At 36.0% G+C, this 23,008-nt stretch overlaps 1 protein-coding gene across 1 annotated transcript in view; it reads right to left on the bottom strand.

Moving 5' to 3' along the window:
- Positions 1-23,008, bottom strand: part of glcci1a (glucocorticoid induced 1a) — a 64,078-nt gene extending 41,070 nt beyond the window's left edge. Inside the window, exon 1 of the mRNA XM_073821580.1 lies at positions 22,305-23,008. Coding sequence (XP_073677681.1) covers positions 22,305-22,788 — 484 coding nt within the window. The 5' untranslated portion in view covers positions 22,789-23,008. The remainder of the gene's footprint in view (positions 1-22,304) is intronic.

Here is a 23,008-nt window from a genome sequence, read left to right as displayed (position 1 = left end):
GAAACTGAGAGGAGAATAAACAAGATCAGAGATCCAAGTTAGCTGCGAGTAAATGTCAGAGCAAGTGGGCAAAACGTAAACCACATGTTCTCAGATATGTGGTGTAAATAATTAGATCCAAGGTACTAAGCAGGATTCACAGAATGAGATTACGACTAAAAGACAAACTTGTGCATGAGAGACGCTTTGGACACGGTGAGTGTCCTGTTGCTATGGTGATAAACAGGGTCATTCGGAGCAAAGCTAATGGATTACAGTCCATTCTAGAAGAACATATTTAGACTTGGCCCTTATCTCACTGTGTGCCTTTTAGGAAGTGCCTAACTAGAGACTGAGTCACTGGAAAATTAGGTTAACTCCTTTTAAAGTCCTGGCGAACTACAAAATAAACGTATTTAAACAGCAAACATAGGCCTAATGAATATGTTAACATTTTTTTTGCAAAGTATGTTTTATAAAGATGATGTTTATTCAGAAAAATCATTTGGGAAAGCCTTTTAAGTTCTTAATTTGTAACTTATAAATACAGTTGAAATCAAAAGTTTACATACACCTTGCAAACAATGACTGTATGATTTTGAGATCCATCTTTTCAAACTGTGGACAACTGAGGGACTCATATGCAACTATTACAGAAGGTTCAAATGCTCACTGATGCTTCAGAAGGAAAAGAGCCGGGGGGTGAAAACTTTTGAACAGAATGCAGATGTGTACATTTTTCTTATTTCGTCTTAATATCATATTGTTTTCATTTAGTACTGTCCTTTAGAAGCTACAGAATATACTTACATGTTTCCCAGAAGACAAAATAAGTTAAAACTATGCAACTATTACAGAAGGTTCAAACGTTCACTGATTCCAGAAGGAAACAATGCATTAAGAGTCATTAAATTCGAACATCATGGTAAATTGAACTTATTTTGTCTTCTGGGAAGCATGTAAGTATCTTCTGTAGCTTCTGAAGGGCAGTATTAAATGAAAAAAAAAGGCAAAATAAAAAAAATGCACACATCTTAATTCTGTTCAAAAGTTCACACCCCCGGCTCTTAATGCATCATACTTCCTTCTGGAGCATCAGTGAGCGTTTGAACCTTCTGTAATAGTCCCCCGGTTGTCCTCAGTGTGAAAAGATGGATCTCAAAATCATACAGTCATTGTTGGAAAGGGTTCAAATACACAAAAATGCTGAAAAACCAATGAATTTGTGGGACCTGAAAGATTTTTTTGAAGAACAGCGGGCAGTTTAACTGTTTAGGACATTTTGCAGATTCTGCAAGGTGTAAACATTTGACTTCTACTGTATAATGATTTTAGTTGTGCAGTTCATATGCATTAAAATATAAATGTTATGAATTTATCTGACTTTCGTGTCATGCATTTATTTTGACAAAACCTTTTTTCTGTGGTAAGTGGCATCATGTTGACAGATCTTAATGTTCACTTAACTATCATGTAATGTAATGCTTGTTAATGTTATTCATTTAAGGTATTGTAAGGTGTTATCAATCATCGTTGTATTGAATATATATGAGAGGAATGAAAGATCTCTCTGTTAAGATGTGATAGATGGGAAAAGCTAAAGAGAGAGAGTGAATGACAGATAGCAGGTTAAGTAAGAAGTTGTAAAACAAGCTTATGCTGAGTTATTGTATCAGTTTGGCTCTGACATCTGGACTCGGGCCAGATTTAGCAGTGCATTCACAAGGTCTGTTATACAGTAGATCTAAAAACAACCTCAGACTGTGTTAAAAAAGGAACTGATCTGTAAAAAGCATTAAACTTTTGATTCCTTAAGTTTAAATGACAAAATATTAGACATTTAGTCATGTTCAACCAAATTTATTGATTACAGCAGCCTGACAGATATACAAAACTACTAGAAGTTGCTACAACAACAACAAAAAAGTTGATTAAAACAGGAAGCTGGGGTGAGATATTTAGAGAGGCCTATCATTTTTAGCCTTTAGTTTATGGCACAAAATCTTGGCAAAAACTTTAGCAGTTTACTGTACAAAAATTGCATAAAAAGAAACTAAATTACTTTTTTCAAGTAACTAGTAATTACATTTAGTAAAGTAAGTTACTTTTTCAAATATGGTTTTGTAGGCTTAAGTTCTAGACTTAATGTGAACATGCATTTACTCATCTTACTTGACAAAAACAGGTTCAGTATTCCTCAAAATGAAAAAAAAAAAGTGAAATGCAAACTGTGTTAATTTTAATGTAAAAGGGCTTTTATATATGCCAAACATATAATTTTTTATATTAAAAACATACAAGCACGCACAGCCCAGATGAGAAAAAGAAACGCAAAAGTAATGTAACACATAACTTTTCATAAAATGTAACTTTTTAAGGGGAGACACTGCTGGCAAAAACGATGTTTTTTCATGTACCTATCAAGTTTGAGATGTTAGGCTTTTTTGCTTTTTATAAAGTGTTTTTTTTTTCCGATTAGTGGAAAGAAAACCTCTGAAAAACACTATCTATTTGTGTCAATAGATTTTGCATATTTTTAAAGGCAGTTTTCTTAAAATGAGTTTTTCTCCTACACTGAACCATAAATCTCCACTTCAGTAACACTTACACCAAACTTTACGTTTTTATTCCAGTCTATATCCTGAAGGTTTTTACAGAGGGATTTATTCATATATAATTTGCTTGATACAACACAAAAAAATGGTAAAAATATAGCGTTTCCTGTCTGTTCCAATCATGACGAAATGAGATACCTAAAATCCCCTTTGTAAAAACTTTTGACTCTAATATGTCAAAAAAAAAAAAAAAAACAAGAATTTTGAAACTGACTTCATCCAGTGTTTAGATTTTTGTACTAGAAATGTATGGAAATTAGTGCATATTTCATTAAATAATGCCTTACTTGCATGTGTAAACCTAACATTTTAGAAAACTTGTAATACAAAAAATGTTTGCAATTATCAATGTAATCAACCGGGCAAGTAAGGTGATAACTATTAGTTGTTGTTTTTTTACCCCATTCACCTGCAGTGTCTCGCCTTAAAGAAGTAACTAAATATTGTAATGCATTACTTTTAAAAAAAGTAACTTCCCCAACACTGATCATCCTTTGCTCAGCCTCATGTCATTCCAAACCTGCATGAGTTTCTTTCTCAACACAAAGCCTTGTACAAAGAAGTGCCATATTTCAACACGTTGTAGCATATATGCTAACTACTATGCCACAGCTCCAACCTGTAATTATTCTTAACATTGTTTTTAAACCAAACTGTGCAATGCATTAGAACTGCAAGCTTGGCCTGTTAAAAAGCTAAAAGCAGTCAGATTGCTGTGGTCCTTGGCATTAATTCACTAAAACAAATGCTTATTCTTATCCCACGCTAGCTATGCTTATTTGCACGTCAAGCTGGTATTGTTAAACACGAGGTGGCCGAGTTTGTCTTGGCGTGTGGTTTGACTTGCCCAAATGTTGCTCAGTGAGTGTGGAAGGCATTTGCTCATGGAGGCCTGGCACTGCACCGCTTCCTCTCGGCCTGTTTTACAGTTTCCTGAGAGCAGATGGAAAGAGGCAGGGCAGGCTTATGCCAAGAAGCGTTTCAGGAGAGCATACTGACACCCCCACAGCAGGGCAGGGCCGACAGATTGAGAGATGGAGAGAGAAATATCTTCACGTCATCTTTCCTTTTGACCGATTCAGAGCTGCAACTAACAGCCTTTTTTTAACTGATTAATTTGTTGATTATTTGTTGGAATAATCAGTGAATCAGGATTATGGAAGGGTGATAAAATGATAAACGGTAATTATCACAATATAAATTCCTTGATAAAATGATAAGAAGAGTTTGAAAAATGTTTGATATAATGTGGCAAAAGCGGAACAAAACAGGACTCTTCATGAACATTTAAGCGTTTAAATCTCAGACAATTCTGACACAAACACAAACTACTCTGTGATTTAAACCAATTTAAAGCCGCATGAAAAAGTGCTGACAGACAAACTGACACACACTGTGCATATCGATACAGATCGCCATCATTTACCATGGATTTACTGTAGTAACACTAACTGCACCATGGTATTGTGGCAGAAATGTGGGATATTCATATCGAATTTTATTATATTATTAATATAAACGCATTAAATGTATTAAAGCAGCAATGGAACATAATTACAGTGTTTTTTGCAATTAAGCTATAGAGTTTGTGCATTTAAACTAAATGTATTCACAATAAATCGCATTCAAAATAAAACTTTATGATTACATACTATGTGTGTGTGTACTGTGTATATTTATTATGTATATATATTAGGGCCGGGACTTTAACGCGTTAATTTAGATTAATTAATTACACAAAAATAACGCGTTAAAATTTTTTAACGCATTTTAATCGCACTTAGTTTTGCACCGCGGAACGTTTCTCACTGGATGAGATTCCGCGGACCGATTATACTGGAGCACCAACTAGCATTCAGATTCAGACAAGATGCGTTCGTCCTAAATGGTATTGTATGTCCCAAATCGTAGTTTGTTTAAAAAGGTATTCCAAAGATTCCCGGATGGTTTACTACTTAACGATCAATGCACACTCTTAACGGCTAATATTGCCCGCAACACACTGCGCCGTGAACGAGGATTCGATTAGAACTACAAACACGCATAAAAAGTGTTAAAAAACTACAAACATGGAGGATATGCGCGACCAATGGACTGGTAGACAAAGGGGTTTGAGTGATAAATAATCAGTGTGTAACCTGATAAAAAATATTTTTTAAATGTTATCCGCGTTATATTCCATGTGCAGCAACATTTACAATGATAGGTTTGGTCATTAACGTTTAAATGCATAATTAAGCAAACACAAGAGCAGAGTTCTCGGCATGAAAGACTCGTTAAAGAACGTGCCTCTTGCTACACTTAATGGCAATATTGCACTGGTCTGTTGGACTTGGTTGAACAAAGATAAACAATATTTTGTTGCTTCAGTTTATGTATTCAGTCATTATTCAATGGTATACTAAAAATCCATGTAAAAATCTTACTTCTCACTGTTCTCAGGTCAAATATTTATATGCGATTAAAATGCGATTAATTTCGATTAATTAATTACAAAGCCTCTAATTAATTAGATTAAATTTTTTAATCGAGTCCCGGCCCTAATATATATATATATATATATATATGTATATATGTATATATGTATATATGTATATATGTATATATGTATATATATGTATATATGTATATATGTATATATGTATATATATATATATATATATATATATATATATATATATATATATATATATACACATCGATCAGATGGTATATTTCAAGACATTCGTTCCGTTTTATCCTTGAAATGCTACTGTGAGTAGGATTAATTTCTTATGCAGCGCATCCAACCCTTCGTTGCTAGTTCCAAAACGTCATTTTAGAACTAGTAACCAGTGATGGGAATAACGGCGCTATAAATAAACGGCGTTACTAACGGCGATACTTTTTTCAGTAACGAGTAATCAAACGAATTACTGTTTCCCCCGTTACAACGCCGTTACCGTTAATGACAATAAAATGCGCGTTACTATAATTAACAACACTGAAGCAGTTTTCATGCGAGCAGCGTCTCTCTCAGCCATAGGACCTCTCTTTCTCTGGGGTGTGTGTGTGTGTGTGTGTGTGTGTGTGTGTGTTTGTGTATGTTCGGGGCTGAGGCGGGACACATAACCAGTGATGATGATTGGTGTGTCTGTAAACGTGGTGTAACTGAGAACGCGATGATTGGCTTAGATTGAGTTAATTTCCATTGTTTGCCAATCAGAGGCAGAGTAGTGCGGTTGTTCACACACAAGCACACGCACGGTCAGTCTCACACACAAATATCCACAACATCACAACGATGGCAAGTCCAACAAGTTCAAAGGTAGCTTTTGCAAACTGGAAGTATAAGCACTACTTTTCCCTCGCTGAGGTGAAAGGCAAAAATGTTTATGTAACGTACAACTTATGCCCAGGGAAAAAAAAGTCTCTCTGCGTCGGTGACAGGTAATTCTAATCTACCGAAGCACCTCACATCGTCACGTGCCGCCACAAAATTAGTGGCTAATAACACAGGTGATAACGATATTTAAAGTTCTAAACCATCTATTGTGCTTTACTGTTCCACAATAGTAATTATAATATGTTGAATTTGATAGTTGTCTCTCACGTTGTCCCACAACAACATTAAAATAGTGTAGATTAGTGTACAATGTTTTAGATTTATTTTATAGTTATATTAAATTAGATTTTTTTAAGTAACGCAATAGTTACTTTTCCTGGTAATTAGTTACTTTTATAATGATGCAACTCAGTTACTATTTGTGAGAAGTAACTAGTAACTATAACTAATTACTTTTTTAAAGGTACATGCCCAACACTGCTAGTAACGACGCTTGAGCCGTTGATAGCAAAATAATGCAGTTAATAATGAAGTTTAGACAGACCGACAGACAAGCAGAGAGACAGAAAGAGAGAGGGTGAGAGAGTTTAAGATCATAAATTACCTCTCTCAAGTCTGTGTGTTTCTCAAAGGTGACTGGCAGCATCGTCTCTACTAACAGTTAAACTTTCAGTCCATTTTCTTCAAGAACATGCCGTTGTTACCTCGCGTGTGAGAACTCATGTCGTTTTTAAGTTGTTAATCGTCAGAGCAGCGCTAACTGTATGTGTGTGCATCTGTGAGTGAGAGAGAGCAAGAGAAATAGAGTTTATGCTTTCCGTATATAATAAAACGTAATATTGTGGAAAAACATGGAAATAAACTGTCGTTTTTTTATCCTGTTGTTTACTGTTTATTCGTTTGGACAGTGTCATTGTGGGTTTTGGTTGTTTTACAGTTTAGGGTTGTAAGGACCTTTGAAATAACTGAAATCGTGTGGCGAAGTGATATAGACATGTAATGCGGTCAAAAGCTGCCTGGAACTACGTTCGCCGTGCGTTTCCCTGAAAATAATGCACACCTCTAGAACGTTCGTCAGCCAATCAGATTCAAGCATTCAACGGCCCCGTAGTATAAAATTTAATAATAGTGTTTAGTTTTGAGAAATTGTGTCTGTGATGGTGTTTTCAGTTCCATTGTAGATGGCAACAAGAGACTGTCAGCAGTAAAGACTTTTACTTTTAAAAGTAAACGCTAAAAACATAAGTTATTTTTAGTTTAAACAACAGCTTGACACAGCAAAATCACCCTTAACAGATAAAAGGATATTAACATTACGACAAAGATAACGCTTTCCTCAGCAGATATTCTAATATACTAATGTTCATAATGAATAAGAGACCGATCTGAAGAATGAATGCTGTATCAGATGCTAGTAATTTGCCTCTCATAATACTTTACATAATACAGTGACACAATAAGCTTTTAAGGAAGCAACTCAGTGTTTTTTTTGTTACTAGTTCTAAAGTGACGTTTTGGAATTAGTAATTGAGGCTTTGGCTCAGCTGTTAAACTATCAACTTTAGATTTGAATTTGTGGCAGAAGGAAGTAGTTCTGCACAAAAGAGGGCTTTTAAAGACAATCCATTGTTATTTTATTCATTTATTTACACACTCGTACCATCGAACTGTTGTATAAACACAATATCACACTCATAGACATGAGATATGGCTGTATATATACATGTATGTGTGTGTATTTATATTAGGGTTGCAAAAATTGTGAAAATTTCCAGAGATTTTGGAAACATTCCAGAAATTTTGCAAACTTTCCAGGATTTTTTAGATTTTTCCTGGGATTTTTGGAAAGTTTCCGGGAAATTTACCGGAAATTTTCCACCACTTTGCAACCCTAATTTATATATACATAATAAACATACACAGTACACATATAGTTGTAGTCCACTCAAGCTACTGTCAAATGTGTATTGCTAAGAGACAAAAAAAAGATGTAATATTATTAATATTGCAGCCTGCACTGCAAACTGTGCTGAAGATTTGCTTTAAAGTCAGGCAACACAAACTGTTTCCTGGTTTGAAACAATATCACTCATTAGTACATGCAGAAACTAAGAAATTAATTTCCTATTAAGATATTTATTTTGTTAAGAAAAAAAGTGTTAAGTTTTTAAGTTTCTGATCATAAAAAGTAGTTTAAAAGCACAATTAGCAGTCTGGTTTCTACAAATTTTACTTAGGAGCAAATATCTGCTTTTAAACTTGAAATAACCAAAAATTTGGAAACTTATTGTGATATATATAGCGACAAAATTTGATCATGCTCATTTTTTTTGCCATATTACCCGGCCCTACCTTTAAGCCTACTGTATCATTTGAATAACAAATTTAGAAGGTTTCTTCTAATTTATCAACATGATCAAAACTTGGCTGAAAAAAACGAACACAGTCTAAAACATGCCTTTTGTTGTCTGACTGATATACATATATACGTTTTAAACAAATGATATGCCCTTTTAGTAAAATTGTACTTCCCCCTTCAGGTCATGGTTCATGTATCTTCCTGCCATGAAATCTTTACTGATTTTTAAAGTTAACGTAAACATATATTTTATATTGTTGGTTTATAATGTTTCAAGATGAATATTTATTAGACTAAAGCAAGTCAGGTTTACTTTGGGTATTTTTTTTTGGAAATGTATTGCACTGCATTATATAATGATTTTTTGCCCTCCATAATAAAAACTAAAGAGCTCTGATCATAAAACTCAGCATATAAATGTCATCTAAAACATGTTATTGGGAAATACAGAGTGACAAATGACATTTATGTGATTTTATGAAAGCAGTTTGCAATACTAATTTATTCATTACAAGCTCTCAAAATTTTGCATTACTTTTAGACCATTTTAATATCAGCAACTGAGCCAAATTGCATATTTTTGCTCAGTTTCTTCCCCTAGTATAAGCTCCATATTCTCCTATATCATATTGTTTTATAGGTTCAATAAACTGTTCCATAAAAAAAAAAAAAAAAGATTTTTTTCTGACTATAATTTCATGTTTTACAGTGTTAAAATCAAGTGATGTCACATCACAAAGACTTTTGTGTTGTTGATTACTGTAATTATGAATTATTATCAGTTTTATCCATTAGCCATGCTGTCTCTCAAAGCTGTGAGCGTGGTAAACGGCACAGTAAATGCCGTTAGTAAATGTGTGAGAAGTGACATTTAGTAAAACACTGTGCTTGCAAACCGAGAGAGAGAGCATGTGTGGGTGGACGAACACTGAAAGACCTTCTGTTGTTATTCACACAATCACATTTTGACAAACATCATCCCAATACAGCCAGTTTGGCTCGGGGCTGTGAATTAGGTCATATTAGACGAGGGACAGGTGGTTTTGCTTGCAGCACGGTGGGGAAATAAAACAGAGTAATTGCTTCGCTGCAGAATTGCAGCCTGCAGGTTATGATGTCTTCACATGTTTGGAATTCTTTTATGGCATTAATGTGATTTAATGGGAATTGATGATCGACGCTCCTGGCGTTCGCTCGTGATTGGGTTACTGTGGGCAAAGCAGGGTGAGCAAACTTTATTCAGCGGGATACCACGCATTAGTCTGACAGCCAAGGAAAAGGAAATGCAAGCCAATAACATCACGAACACTGAATATGTGGAAGTTTAAGGCTTTCAGAGGTAAATACAATCCCTGTTGGGAGTCGATTTGCATTGCAGAAAACACAGGCGCTATTGTATGACATCCATCAGCACAGTCGGAGTGCTGTTGGGCCGAACGAAGCGTTTCGCGCAAGGAAACAAAAACGAAGCGCGAGGCAGGGGGACATGCAAATGTGAACTTTTCCCCTCCAAACGCATGAGCGTGCAACACTCTCCAACGAACTCAACCGCGCACGTCATATTTTGAATCACAACAACATCAGTATTCAGACAATCTTTTTTACTTCTGGATGTCTAGAAACATCCTAAAAAGCTGGGATTCATTATGAAACATTTAGTTTCTGTGTCACTCTAATACACAGACTGTCAGATTATTCTTCCATTGAAGCTCAAGATCTTGCTGGAAAACATAAAGTTGTAGACAAACTTCTGGAGTTCATACAGCTTAAAGCAAAAGGGCGGCAAACCAAATACTAAGACATCTTATCTAGTCAATGTGTTGTGCTGATAATATAATTTGCATTTAAGAAGTTTTAAAACATCCAAAATGGGAGCACTAAGTGAGTACACCTCTCACATTTCAGCAACCATTTTAGTATATCTTCTCAAGAGACAATACTATAGAAATGAAACTTGAATATATTTTGTATAGCAGTATAGATTTACTGTCCTCTAAAATAACTCAACATACAGCCATTATTGTCAAAAGTTGACAACAAAAGTGAGTACACCCTAAGTGATAACAGCAGTATGTTGTTTAACCATGCAAAGCCATATGTACTATTCATCATGTTTATGTTTTTGTCTGCTTGACAGAACCATACAAAGTTGTGTATCTTGTATAAGAGCAGTTACAATTAGGTGCTTTAAGTACAATTCTCTCATACTGACCACTGAATGTTCAACATGGCATCTCATGGCAAAGAACTCTCTGAGTATTTGAGAATTACAATTGTTGCTTTCCACAAAGATGGCCAAAACTATTAGAGGTTCAGTCACACCCTGAAACTGACTTACACTACAGTGGTCAGGGTCATACAGAGGCTTTCAAAGATTGGTTCCATTCGGAACAGGCCTTGCAAGGATTAATCAACGAAGTTGCTTTGCGTCAGGTGCAGAACCTGGCTTCAAAAAACAGACGCATGAGTGCTGCCAGCATTGCTTTAAAGGTTGCAGAAGTAGAAGGTCAGCTTGTCAGTGCTCAGACCATACGCCGCACACTGCAACAAGTCGGTTTGCATAGGCATTGTCCCAGAAGGAAGCCTCATCTAAAGCTGGCTCACAAGAAAGCCTGCAAACAGTTTGCTGAAGACAACCTGTCCAAGAGCATGAATTACTGGAATCATGTCCTGTGGTCTGACGAGACCAAGATAAACTTGTTTGGCTCAGATGGTGTTCAGCATGTGTGGCGATGCCCTGGTGAGGAGTACCAAGAAAATTGTGTCTTGCCTACAGTCAAACATGGTGGTGGTAGCATCATGGTCTGGGGCAGCATGAGTGCTGCTGGTTTTGGGGAAACAAGGATTCCATTATGTACTGTACATTCTGAAGCAGAACATGTTGTCTTCCTTCTAGAAACTAGGTCGAACGGCAGTTTTCCAACATGATAATAACTCCAAATGACACCACCAAAATGATAGCTGCCTTGCTGAGGAAGCTGAAGCTGAAAGTGATGGGGTGGCCAAGCATGTCTCCAGACCGAAACCCTATTAAGCACCTGTGGGGCATCCTCAAACATAAGGTGGAGAAGCACCATGTGTCTAACGTCCAGCAGCTCTGTGAAGAGTGGAAGAGGATCCCAGCAACAACCTGTTCAGCTCTGATGAATTCCATGCCTAGCAGGATTAAGGCAGTGCCAGAAAACAATGGTGCTAACACAATGAATATATTGACACTTTGGACACAATTTTGACAAGTACTCACTTTTGTTGCCAGCTATTTTGACAATAATGGCTGCATGTTGAGTTATTTTCAAAGGACAGTAAATCTATACTGCTATACAAGCTGCACATTGACTACTCTAAAATATATCCAAGTTTAATTTCTATAGTATTGTCCCTTGAGAAGATATACAAAAATGGTTGCTGAACTGTAAGGGGTGTACTCACTTTTGTGAGATACTGTAAGTGCAAAAGATCACTTTGTTATGTAATGAAATGTTGGTAATGTTATGCATTACCTATTGAAAATGGTTCATGGTCTACAATAAACGGCTTTTCATTTGCAATGATTTCAGTTTGGGTGGCAATTATAGCGTTGGAACAACTAATGTGTGGTACTGCATATGCAAAACAAGATTACAGTCATTAGCAAAACTGGAGTCAGAGCTTACAGCTGTCGAGGCTTATTAATAGAACCAAGAACAGGAATCTGAGTTGTTTATAAGGCATATGCTGTGTATCCTGGAAGAATGTATAGCAGCCCAAAAAAGTGCTTGAACACTTAAGCTACACTTAAAAATGTCATTGCCATAGATACAAAATATCAAACCAAGTTGTCAAACCAAATGATGCTAGATTTTCCCCGATGTTCACTCTTAAAAATAAAGGCTCTTTATTAGCATTGATGGTTCCATGAGGAACCTTTCATGCATAGAAGCTTTGAAATGCAGACAGGTTCTTTATAGTGGAAAAGGATTTAAAATGCTTTTTTTTTCCTTCAGAAAATGGTTCTTTTCAGAACTGTTGACTGAAAGGTTTTTTGAGGAACTCAAAAATGGTTCTTCTATGGCATCACTGCAAAAACACCCATTTGGAGCCTTTATTTTTAAGAGTGTTTGGCATTTATAAAGTGACCAAATATATTTTGTTTTAATTTTTAACAGTATACTTTTTATTTTGTAATACATCTTACTTATTTTGGTGTATTTTCATAAATGCACGTGGTTTGATATTTTGTTAGCTAACAATGATAGGTTTTCTACTAATAGTTATTATTATTTTTTATGGCCATGTCAGCATATCTTAAGGCTATCTTCATGGCAAAAACTGAGTTGGAATAATATGTGGAAAATGTGATTCTGTGTTCAGACTAGTGTTGTCAAAAGTCCCGGTACTTCGGTACCAAGTCGGTACTAAAAAAATTAAAATGTTACGGTTCCAGGTTTTTTTTAGTATCCGGTCGACTCGGTTCTTGACGCGCTATCTAAAAGGTGCGCACTGCGCAGTTGCGCTCTCTTCGGCGCTGCTGCTGATGCGGTCGCTCTGAATCCACTTGTTGACAAGGAAGAGCCAGGCATGCTCCAAACATTTTCGATTTTCGGCTGAAGAAGGCTAGGTTCTCTCAAAAGAAGGAAACGCATCAAACTGAACAAAACACAGTGAAGGCTGACTGCAGGATCAAATTAAAGAGTTCAAGTACGGTATGTTTCAATTTAATTTCATATTTAGAGCTTCTGTTAAGAACATTATTGCATATTTTAATTCGAATGTCGGATTGTAATGTAGTTAATCATTAGCATAAGCGGTTAACGCTAATATGCTGGGCCTTAGAACGATTTTGAGCTATTTAACGCTCCCATAATTTTTATTAGGGTAAAAGAAAAAAGAAAGACATGATATATGTACTATTTATACACACAAATGACCTGTTTATCCAAAATATGTGTGTTAAAGAATGTACAAATGTATCGTTAACAATGTTTATGTCCTTAATATCAGTCTGTCAGAAAACGTTCTTATTCTTGGCTGGATAACTCTAGCAGGTTTATAAAGCTTTTTATTATTAAATATGAACGCAGTTTGGAATAAATAAAAGTACAGTCAAATAAATCACGTTTGATCTCCAGTTTAGTTTTGTCATACTTTACAATAAGATCAAATTCATGCATTATCTAACAAACTTAAGTGAACAATATATTTTTACAACATTAATTCAAAATGTTCTTCAATACAAATACATGATCATTCATGTTTGTTCATGTTTAACAGTTTAACATGATTTTATGGATTAGTAAATGTTGAAATGAGCCTAACCTTAAGAAGAATAATTGCCATATAACTACTGTTTTTTTTGTAAGGTCATGTTGTCTAACAAATGAAATCGTATTGTAAAGAGTTTTCAATACTGCAGTTTCTATCTGTGATAGACAGTTAACTTAATATATGTAATCTTATCTAAATTTATTATAAAAGCTGAGGTTTGTTATTTACTGAAAATTAATATTTTTGCTGGTGTCAATGATCTAATGTTGCATCTGGTCAGACTTAGCCCACTGCTTTACTTAAATGTATTATATTTTCTTTTTACAGCTGCAGATTGAGGAAGACCATTAAACACCCCAGCAAACTCTAAAACAGACAACAGTACAGATATTTTTAGAAGCAGCAGAAACAAACTTTTGGATGAAGCTTGTGTACATTTTTTGAATGCCTGTAATTTATTTAGTTGTTAAGTAATTATTAAAATGTTTACAATCCTTGAAATACTTTTATTACTTGGAAAAACCTGAAACTAAATTTAGATAAGTATAACGAATGACATTGTTTTTTGCACATTTTATTTTTCTTTAACTTTATTAATAAAAAATAGTGTGTTGTTCAATTAATGTTATTGCGTTTTACTTTGGTACCGAAATTGGTACCGAGAACCGTGGATTTTCACTGGTATTGGTACCGAATACTGAAATTTTGGTACCGTGACAACACTAGTTCAGACCTTTCAGGGTTTTTATGCCTTCAAAAAATCATATAATAAAATGTAGGGTTTATGATTAAGGGTCTACACATTTCCGCAAGTATAATGGAAAAATAAATCCATTAAATCAGTTACAGCTGTACAATATGGTACAAATGTGCAAAGCTGCTGTACTAAAAATAAAAAGTAGGAAACGGGTCTTTTCTGATGACACTGCAAAATCCTTTATGGTGCAAAAACACTTACATTCTAGAAATAGCCTTTATTTAATAATTAATGCAAATAAGAAGTGAAGTCAGGGCAAGGAGAAAGTCCGTTTCAAATGTAATGTGGAAAAGCCTGAAGCCAGAGATATTTTCAGATTGAACCACATATGGCAAATTGAAAAAATGCAATCAGATATTGACCAACTATCAATTACCATTATATTACTGATAGTAGTACCTCAATGCTCAAAGCTTTAAAATAAACACAGATACAAACCAGTAAGCCTAAAAACATGCACTGGTGTTACATTTGTCACCAAAACACTCTTTTACAATTGTAAACATTTTTGTCATTTTTTTGTGATTTAAAGGAACAGTTCACCCCCCAAAAATTAAAATCAGCTAAAAATGTCCTCACCCTAAGTCAAAGATATAGATGAGTTTGTTTCTTCATCGGAACAGATTTGGAGATATTCAGCATTACATCACTTGCTCGCCAATAGATCCTCTGTAGTGAATGGGTGCCGTTAGAATGAGAGTCCAAACAGCTGATAAAAACATCACAATAATCCACAAATTTCCAATTTCCTTGTCAAGGAAAAAAAAAACAGTTGTGTTTCTAAGAAACAAATCCATCTTTACAACATTTTAACTTTAAACTTCTGGCCAAAATACGACTCCATAATCCATAAGGGCACTTATTCCAGTGGAAAAGTCCATCCCCTGCTGTCCTCTGACATCAAAATCCACCCACATATTTTTCTAAAACCGTACTGTTGCTTGTAAACTGTGCTTGATTTGTGCATATTTCTCTCTTGACTCCTCAACTGTCTCAATGGAGAAAACAATATTTTGAATAAATGACTCATATTAAAGTTACAAACACAGACATTAATTGATTGACTGAAGTGGTGTGGATTACTTTGTTTTTAAATCAGCTGTTTGGACTCTTATTTTGATGGCACCCATTCCCTGCAAAGGATTAATTGGTGAGCAAATTATGAAATGCTACATTTCATCTAATTTTATTTTTGGGGTGAACCATTCCTTTAAAAAAAATTTGTAAACAAGCTTATCGTCATGCTTTTTATATAGAGACAGAGTGCATTTAGGCCATGCCCAATTGACTTTGTATTGCGGGAAGCAGACTCCTTGTCATTTCTGACTTATAACAAAAAACAGAACAATGTCAAAAAGCTGCTATGAGACAAGGTGCACAGTAAACAAGCTAAAAAACACAGAACTACATTTTTATGAGCTTTCGACCCAAAAAACGAGTGTTTAGGGACATAAATAGTTGTAGATGTCAGGGTATTTCACGTTGGGCCATTCAGTTGGATCATTTCTCCAACAAAAGGAAGGAAAGGAAAAGGTACACTGACATAGACCAATAAAATTTAGTTTCTCAATATATCTCCTCCTTTCAGGGTGGTGAAATAATCCTTTGACATGGTTAAATAATGAATGTTTATTGTTGCCGTTAAATTTCCCTCCAGTGGGCGTAGTTCTCAGAGTAATATGACATGTTGCGCTCTACTTTTGTGTTCTTAAACACTCATTTTTTTAGGTCGACAGCTTATAAAAACGTAGTTATGTGTTTTTTGGCTTGTTTACTGTACACCTTGCCACATAGCAGCTTTTAGACATTGTTCTGATTTTTGTTATAAGTCAGAAATGAAAAGGAGGCAGCTTCCTGCAATATAAAGTCAATGGAGAGCATTGGATTGTTTTCCTCCCCGGTGGGCGTGGTTTTCAGATTATGACGCGTGTCGCTCTGTCTCTATAGTATGCACTATATATAATAAGTAAGACATGATTATTAGCCTTTCTAGGCAGTACACTTGCGTGCTAGTCCTTTTTGGCACAGACACAAGGGTCAACACGGAAACTGATAAATATAGGAGATATTTTTCATCCATTGTCATTTTTATGCACTGTAATCTATTTTAAATAAGTCTAGCATATGCTGTTGAGGAGAAAAGCGAGAGAGAGTGTGTGTTTTGTCATGATGATGCTCTCAGCTCTGGGACGGGTGTGTGTGATAAGAGGCCTGAGTCAGACCGCCGCTACCTGTCAGCTGAACTTCAACACAAAGCCACAGACAAAATACTGCTGTCTCAGACAAAAGACAAAAGCTGAAGTACAACAGAAGTCTTGATGTATTATGAGAAATTAACTCGCCCAGTCTACGCTCACAGCCCATCAAACGAATAGTGCTTAACACGACGCTGAATGATGAGAGCTCAGAGACAGCATGTCTGAAACAAGAGTTACGACTCTAAAAATATCTCTTCGTTTAACTCATAGCAAAATGTTCAAGAATTCAAGGCCACAGAATCTTTGACGATTCTGTAATTACAAGAAGCCACTGTAGATTAAAAGCCATTTCTGTCAGTGAGTAGTTGACATGGCATTTCATACAGTGTGAAACTTCATTTGAAGTCCATTCAATTATTATACATTCAGCATTTACAACCTTATTAGGAATGGGCCACACTTTTTTACTAAACGCATAGCAAGGTTGATTAGTTTATCAAGACTTTCAAAAGGTTTGAGAAAATGTTTTACAAGTGCATTGAGTTTAACACTTTTAGAAAATAGTTATTTTCTTGCAAAACATACTCCAATAATCTTAATTTACAACTACATCGCATGATGTTAAAATGAAATTTAAAATTAAAATGAAACTTTCTACATACATGTTTAACCTAAACTTCTGATGCTGAATATTACAAATTAACAATAATGTCCATTTTGTCAACTTTGATCAGTACCGCACATTAGAATAATAATATAAATAACTAGAAAATGATTTAGTTTTATATTATAATTAATTTTATATTTTATTGTATTACTTAAAATACATTAATAAGCAAATATACACTACCAGTCAAAAGTTTTTAACGTTTCTTAAAGAAGTCTCTTCTGCTCACCAAGCCTGCATTTATTTGATCCAAAATACAGCAAAATAGTAATATTTTGAAATATTTTTACTATTTAAAATAACTGCTTTCTATTTAAATATATTTTAAAATGTAATTTATTCCTGTGATCAAAGCTTATTTTTAGCATCATTGCTCCAGTATTCAGTGTCACAAGATCCTTGATATATATATATATATATACACACAGTCAAGCCCGAAATTATTCATATTATTCATACCCCTGGCAAATTTTGACTTAAAGTCCCCCTGAAATCAAAATTAAAGTTTTTTGGCTTTTAGTATGAATATATTAGCCTTAAGGTTATCTATAAGCTAGTGTGCTGCAAAACAAAGACAAAATTCGCGTTTACAAGATATGGGCATTCAAAACTTACAGTCTCGTCACTTCCGCCAATATGAATCAAGGATTTGGATGATATCACCGTGCACTTCAGTTTCTCATCAAACGTTCTGTCCAATCAAATGCTCTCTAGAGTCCGTAATGTCCCGCCCCCTACACAGAGACGCATTTACCCGGAGCAGATCATATGCGCTCATATGTGCGGTCGGCATGTATTAAACTACACAGCCTCAGCATGATTATGATCACTATTTCGTTTTAGCAAGAGTTTCATATTGAATCTGTGGGGTAATTTATTAGTCTGTGGCTGTCATAAGCTTACAAATGCGGCTTTACCGAACTCAACGGCTCTGGCCCGAGCAGATATTTGGAACGCTATTGGCTATTCAAAATTAGTGGGCGGGGCTGGGCGATATGTTTTTGTTTCAGTTAAAAGTACGTCACCACATAGAATAACGCTGCGTGTTTCAAGGCACTTCAGTGGACCTTTAAAGTTATTTTTATTCAACCAGGATTTTTTTTTTGACCAGAAATGACAGGCTTCTCCCAAAAGATAATATGACGATGTACAAGAGGCATCATTGTGGAAAAAAATATTTCTCAGCTTTTATTTACATTTATCAAAAAGTGTTATGTCCAAAATTATTCATACCCTTTGCAAACTGTCACAGTCAATGGGAAAATCCAAAGTTCTATACCATTCCAAATAGTCCAAGCTGTTCTCAAGCATCCTAATTACCCTGATTCATTGAGAACAGCTGTTTTAATCAAATCAACAGGTGAAAAACAGAAGCTCTCTGCTGTTGGTTTGTGGACAGTCATGGCTAAGACAAAGGAGCTCACTGAGGACCTGCGGCTGCGCATTGAGGCTGCTCTCAAGTCAGGAAAGGGCTATAAGACCATCTCTAAATGTTTTGAAGTTCCAGTGGCTACAGTGCAGTATTATTAAAAAATACAACACGTTCCGCACTGTGAAAAATCTCAGAGGACGTGGTCGGAAGGATCACCAGCAAGGCCATCCTGATGAATCTGGGCTCTGCTGGTGGCAACATCTCAAGGCAGACAGTCCAACGGACACTGCACACCGCTGGGTTCCACGGATGCAGACCAAAGAGGACACCACTTCTCCAGATAAGGCACACAAAAGCACGCTTGGCCTTTGCAAATGCTTATCTGGACAAAGAAGATGTCTTCTGTTTTATGGTCAGATGAGACAAAAATTCAATTGTTTGGCCACAATGATGTAGCCTTCAAACATGGTAACCTAATGTTTTAGGGGTGTTTTTCAGCTGGTGGCCCAGGGAACCTAATCACAGTAAACAGCACCATGAAAAAGGAGTCAGCAATTATAGGAAGTGTTTGATTGCTGTAATAGCCAATAAAGGCTTTTCTATTGATTATTGAGAAGGATATGAAAAATTTCGGACATGCCACTTTTTGTTCAAATGTAAATAAAAGATGAGTAATAATTTTTTCCACAATGATGCCTCTTGTACATCATCTTATTATCTTCTGGGAGACATCTGTCTCCTTTCTATATATATATATATATATAAATAAATGTATAAAGTATTACTATCATCAATATTTAAAAAAAAATAAGTACAATGGTTTTCAGGGTTCTTTAATGAACAGAAAGATACAAAGATCAGCATTTATCTGAAATAAAAACATTATACACTATAACTTGGGAAAGAAATTGTACGTTTATTCACCAAGGATGTTTTAAAGACATTTATAATGGTACAAAAGATTTCTATTTCAGATAAATGCTGTTATTCTGATCTTTCATCAAAATCCTAAAATCGAATCATTTTAAGTAGTAAAAATATTTAAGTTTCTGCTGTACTTTAAATCAAATAAATGCAGGCGTGGTGAGCAGAAGAAACATCTTTAAAATGTTAAACTTTTGACTGGTAAGTGTTTTGCAAACTGTAATTCAAACTTGAATGGCAAAGGAAGATTTGTTTTTGTTTTTTTTTTCCTCCAATGTCTGTCTCTTTTTAAAATTAGAAACAAAAATGTCTAAACCGAAGGAACTCAAGAGAGAAAGTTTGCTTTCTTGGCATATTAAAGCTAACGAAAGGCAAAGCAAACATAAACAGTTAACAGACATTAGATCTGCTTCCTGAATTTCTTAAACATATTTCTGTAACGATGAAAACATGTCTAACAGACAGCTAATCTTCTATGCAAACAATGACGCAATGATATTTCACATATTACTCGTATTGCACTCACAAACATGTGATAATTAGTCAGTTAGAGTTAAATAGATTTAAAGTCTCTTGCAATATTACTCTGGCCTTTCAGAAATTACATCACAATAAATCATCATGACAAGTCGTGATAAAATACCAGTCATAATATCAGACGCACTTCCTGGTAACCTAGAGGTTAAAAATAGGTATAAAACTATTAGATTCTCCTCCAAAAGTGATGAACATTCACCATTAACCTGTTTCTCTACAGTGACACCTATTCATAACCAAAGATCAAAATAATGTCAAGCGATTCATGACAATAAATGTCAGTCCAATAGTTCTGGCACAAGATGAATATAACTATGAGCATAAATAAAGACACAAATGACTGCACACTTAAACCACAGCTTCCTTCTGTTCACACTGGCCTCAAAAATATTTGGACTCACTGTCTGAATGTGATTACATTACGCATAAATGATATTTAGTTTAATATAATGATTGAATGCAATTTAAATTAATTCTAAGCATAATTCTTAAGCATCCAAATCGCTGACCTCTATATATAGTCTCTTTATACATTTTTGGAGCCACTGTACAATTATTATTATCGTTAAACCCTCATTAGTCAGTTTCTTTTTAAAGGACTAGTTTACTTCCAGAACAGAAATTTAAAGAAATGTAAAGAAATTATGTTTTTTGAGGAAAACATTTCAGGATTTCTCTCCATATATAATGCACTTCTATGGTGCCCCTGAGTTCGAACTTCCAAAATGCAGTTTAAACGCAGCTTCAAAGGGCTCTAAATGATCCCAGCCAAGGAAAAAGGGTCTTATCTAGCGAAAAGATTGGATATTTAAAAAAAAAAAAAAAGACAATTTACTTTTTAACCTTAAACTCTCATCTTGGTTAGCTCTGTGTCAACTGTATTCCGGTTCAATATAGTTAGGGTGTGTTGAAAAAACTCCCATATCAATTTCTCCTCCGACTTCAAATTTGTCCTGCATTGCTGTTTTACCTTTTTTGTAAAGGGTGTTTGACCTTCTTTGCATGTTCACTTTGTAAACACTTTTTCGGTACTTTTGCAGCGAAGTAGGGTGATTTTAAAGCTGGAGAAAATGAGATGGGAGTTTTTTGACATAACTGTATTGAACCAGAATACACAGAGTACATGCAGAGCTAGACAAGCGTTTGAGGTTAAATGTATATAAATTGTACATTTTTTAGAAAATAACTAATTGTTTTGCTAGATAAGACCCTTCTTCCTCGGTTGGGATCATTTAGTGCTCTTTGAAGCTGCTTTCAAACTCGGTGGCACCATAGAAGTCCACAATATGGAGAGAAATCCTCAAATGTTTTCCTCAAAAAACAAATTCTTATCGACGGAAGAAAGAAAGACATGAACATCTTAGACGACAAGGGGGCAAGTAAATTTTAGTTCTAAAAGTGAACTACTCCTTTAATGACAATGCTGGCTAATACCAAACCAGTGTTTTGGCCTAAATATGAATATGATAAGGCAGCCCTGGGAATGAATGAACAGATTCTTGGATGTCACCCTCATTCATTTATCCTACATATACAGTCAACACATAAAGTAGCCATGGAAATCGTTAAATAAAGCTTTAGACGCTCAATTTGCACCATTTAGGTTTCATAATAATGTGTTATGAAGCAGAACAGCAGGGTTGAGGTTGTGTTTGTGACAAGGCCCCCTGTGTGGCCTTCTCACACACACACACATCCACTCAGCCTCCAATTACCCACGTAATTCTTTCCATCCCTGCGCGGTAAACAAGAGCGAATTAACTACAACCGTGAGAAACACATATATGAGCTCATACAGAACCGGAGACACAGAAACAACGCAAACATTGGGAGTTACGCGTGTGTTTACGAAGCTACAAGAGTGCTAGCTTTAGCAGGAGCTGAATCAACGCGGGTCGTGTCTCAAATCCTAGCGAGCGGACTAAATAGAGGGGGCGTGTGCGCAGGACGCGTTCGGAATGGAACCGTGCGTTCCAATCGACGGTGAACGTAGGATATGTTACGTTGACTATCTAACGTTAGGCAGCTCGCTACGTTTTAAAACACAGCCGCGATTATGATGCACAAACACTATTATGATGTCCATTCTGTATTAAACGCATTTGGCTGCATTAGTCTGACAGATTTAGCTCATTGGCTCTAAAGCAGTTTATATATGCGCTCACTGTCATGCAAATGGGTTTCTGTTATAATAACAGTTATAAATAAAGAATGGATGTGTTTTTATTATAAACAGCCTGACCCAATTAAACGACTCCAGTAGCAGCGTATGTGAAGATGCTAAATGAATGGCAGTAAATGTAACAGGATTTGGGCCTGCTGTTTACCTCTAAGAACAGGTGAATGAGGGCAGCGCTCGGGTGAGCTCCTGTGCTCCGGAGGAGAGCGCCTCTGCCGCGGGATCAGTCGACCGTCCAGCGAGCCGCTTCCTGCCGGACTGGCGAGCGTCGGGCTGCCGGGACTGGAGCTGCTGTGTTGGGCTGATGCTGTCGGTTCTGTGTTGCTTCCGACTGAGGTGGAGGAGGAGAAGGACGCGGGAGGAGGGCGGGTCGGGCTGTGCTGCTGATTTCCACGCAGGAGCTGGTAGGGCACCGTGGCGCGAATGGGCTGCAACCGGCTCGTGTTGCCGGCGGAGGATGATGATGATGATGCTGTTGAGGAGGAGGAGGAGGAGGAGGAGGAGGTGTTGATGGGGGACCCGTCATTGCTGCGTCTGACCCGAGTTGAGTGCACAGGTGATGCTGACATGACTGTGCCTAACCAATTTTTAGTTTCACTGCAAAATACGCGAATAAATTCTTCCCCAGGCATTCATTAACTAAACTTGAGTCATTAATTAAAACGGTTAAAATGTTTGGTGTAGTGCGTAGCTTCAGCGTGTCGGTTAGTGCGCTGAATTTGTAGTTTCCCTGAACGAAAATTTGGTTCTTTAGTCATGAAAAATAACTAGTTGATGGTAACTAGTCTGTAAAATGTGTTTAAAGTCTGGAAACCTCAAAAAGTTGACGCTTATCCCGAGTGTCGTCTGTCT

The sequence above is a fragment of the Garra rufa genome, chromosome 17 (assembly GCF_049309525.1).
Source record: "Garra rufa chromosome 17, GarRuf1.0, whole genome shotgun sequence".
Classification (NCBI taxonomy): domain Eukaryota; kingdom Metazoa; phylum Chordata; class Actinopteri; order Cypriniformes; family Cyprinidae; genus Garra; species Garra rufa.
The sequence above is the reverse complement of the archived record's forward strand: the minus strand, read 5'-3'. Positions and strand labels throughout refer to the sequence as shown.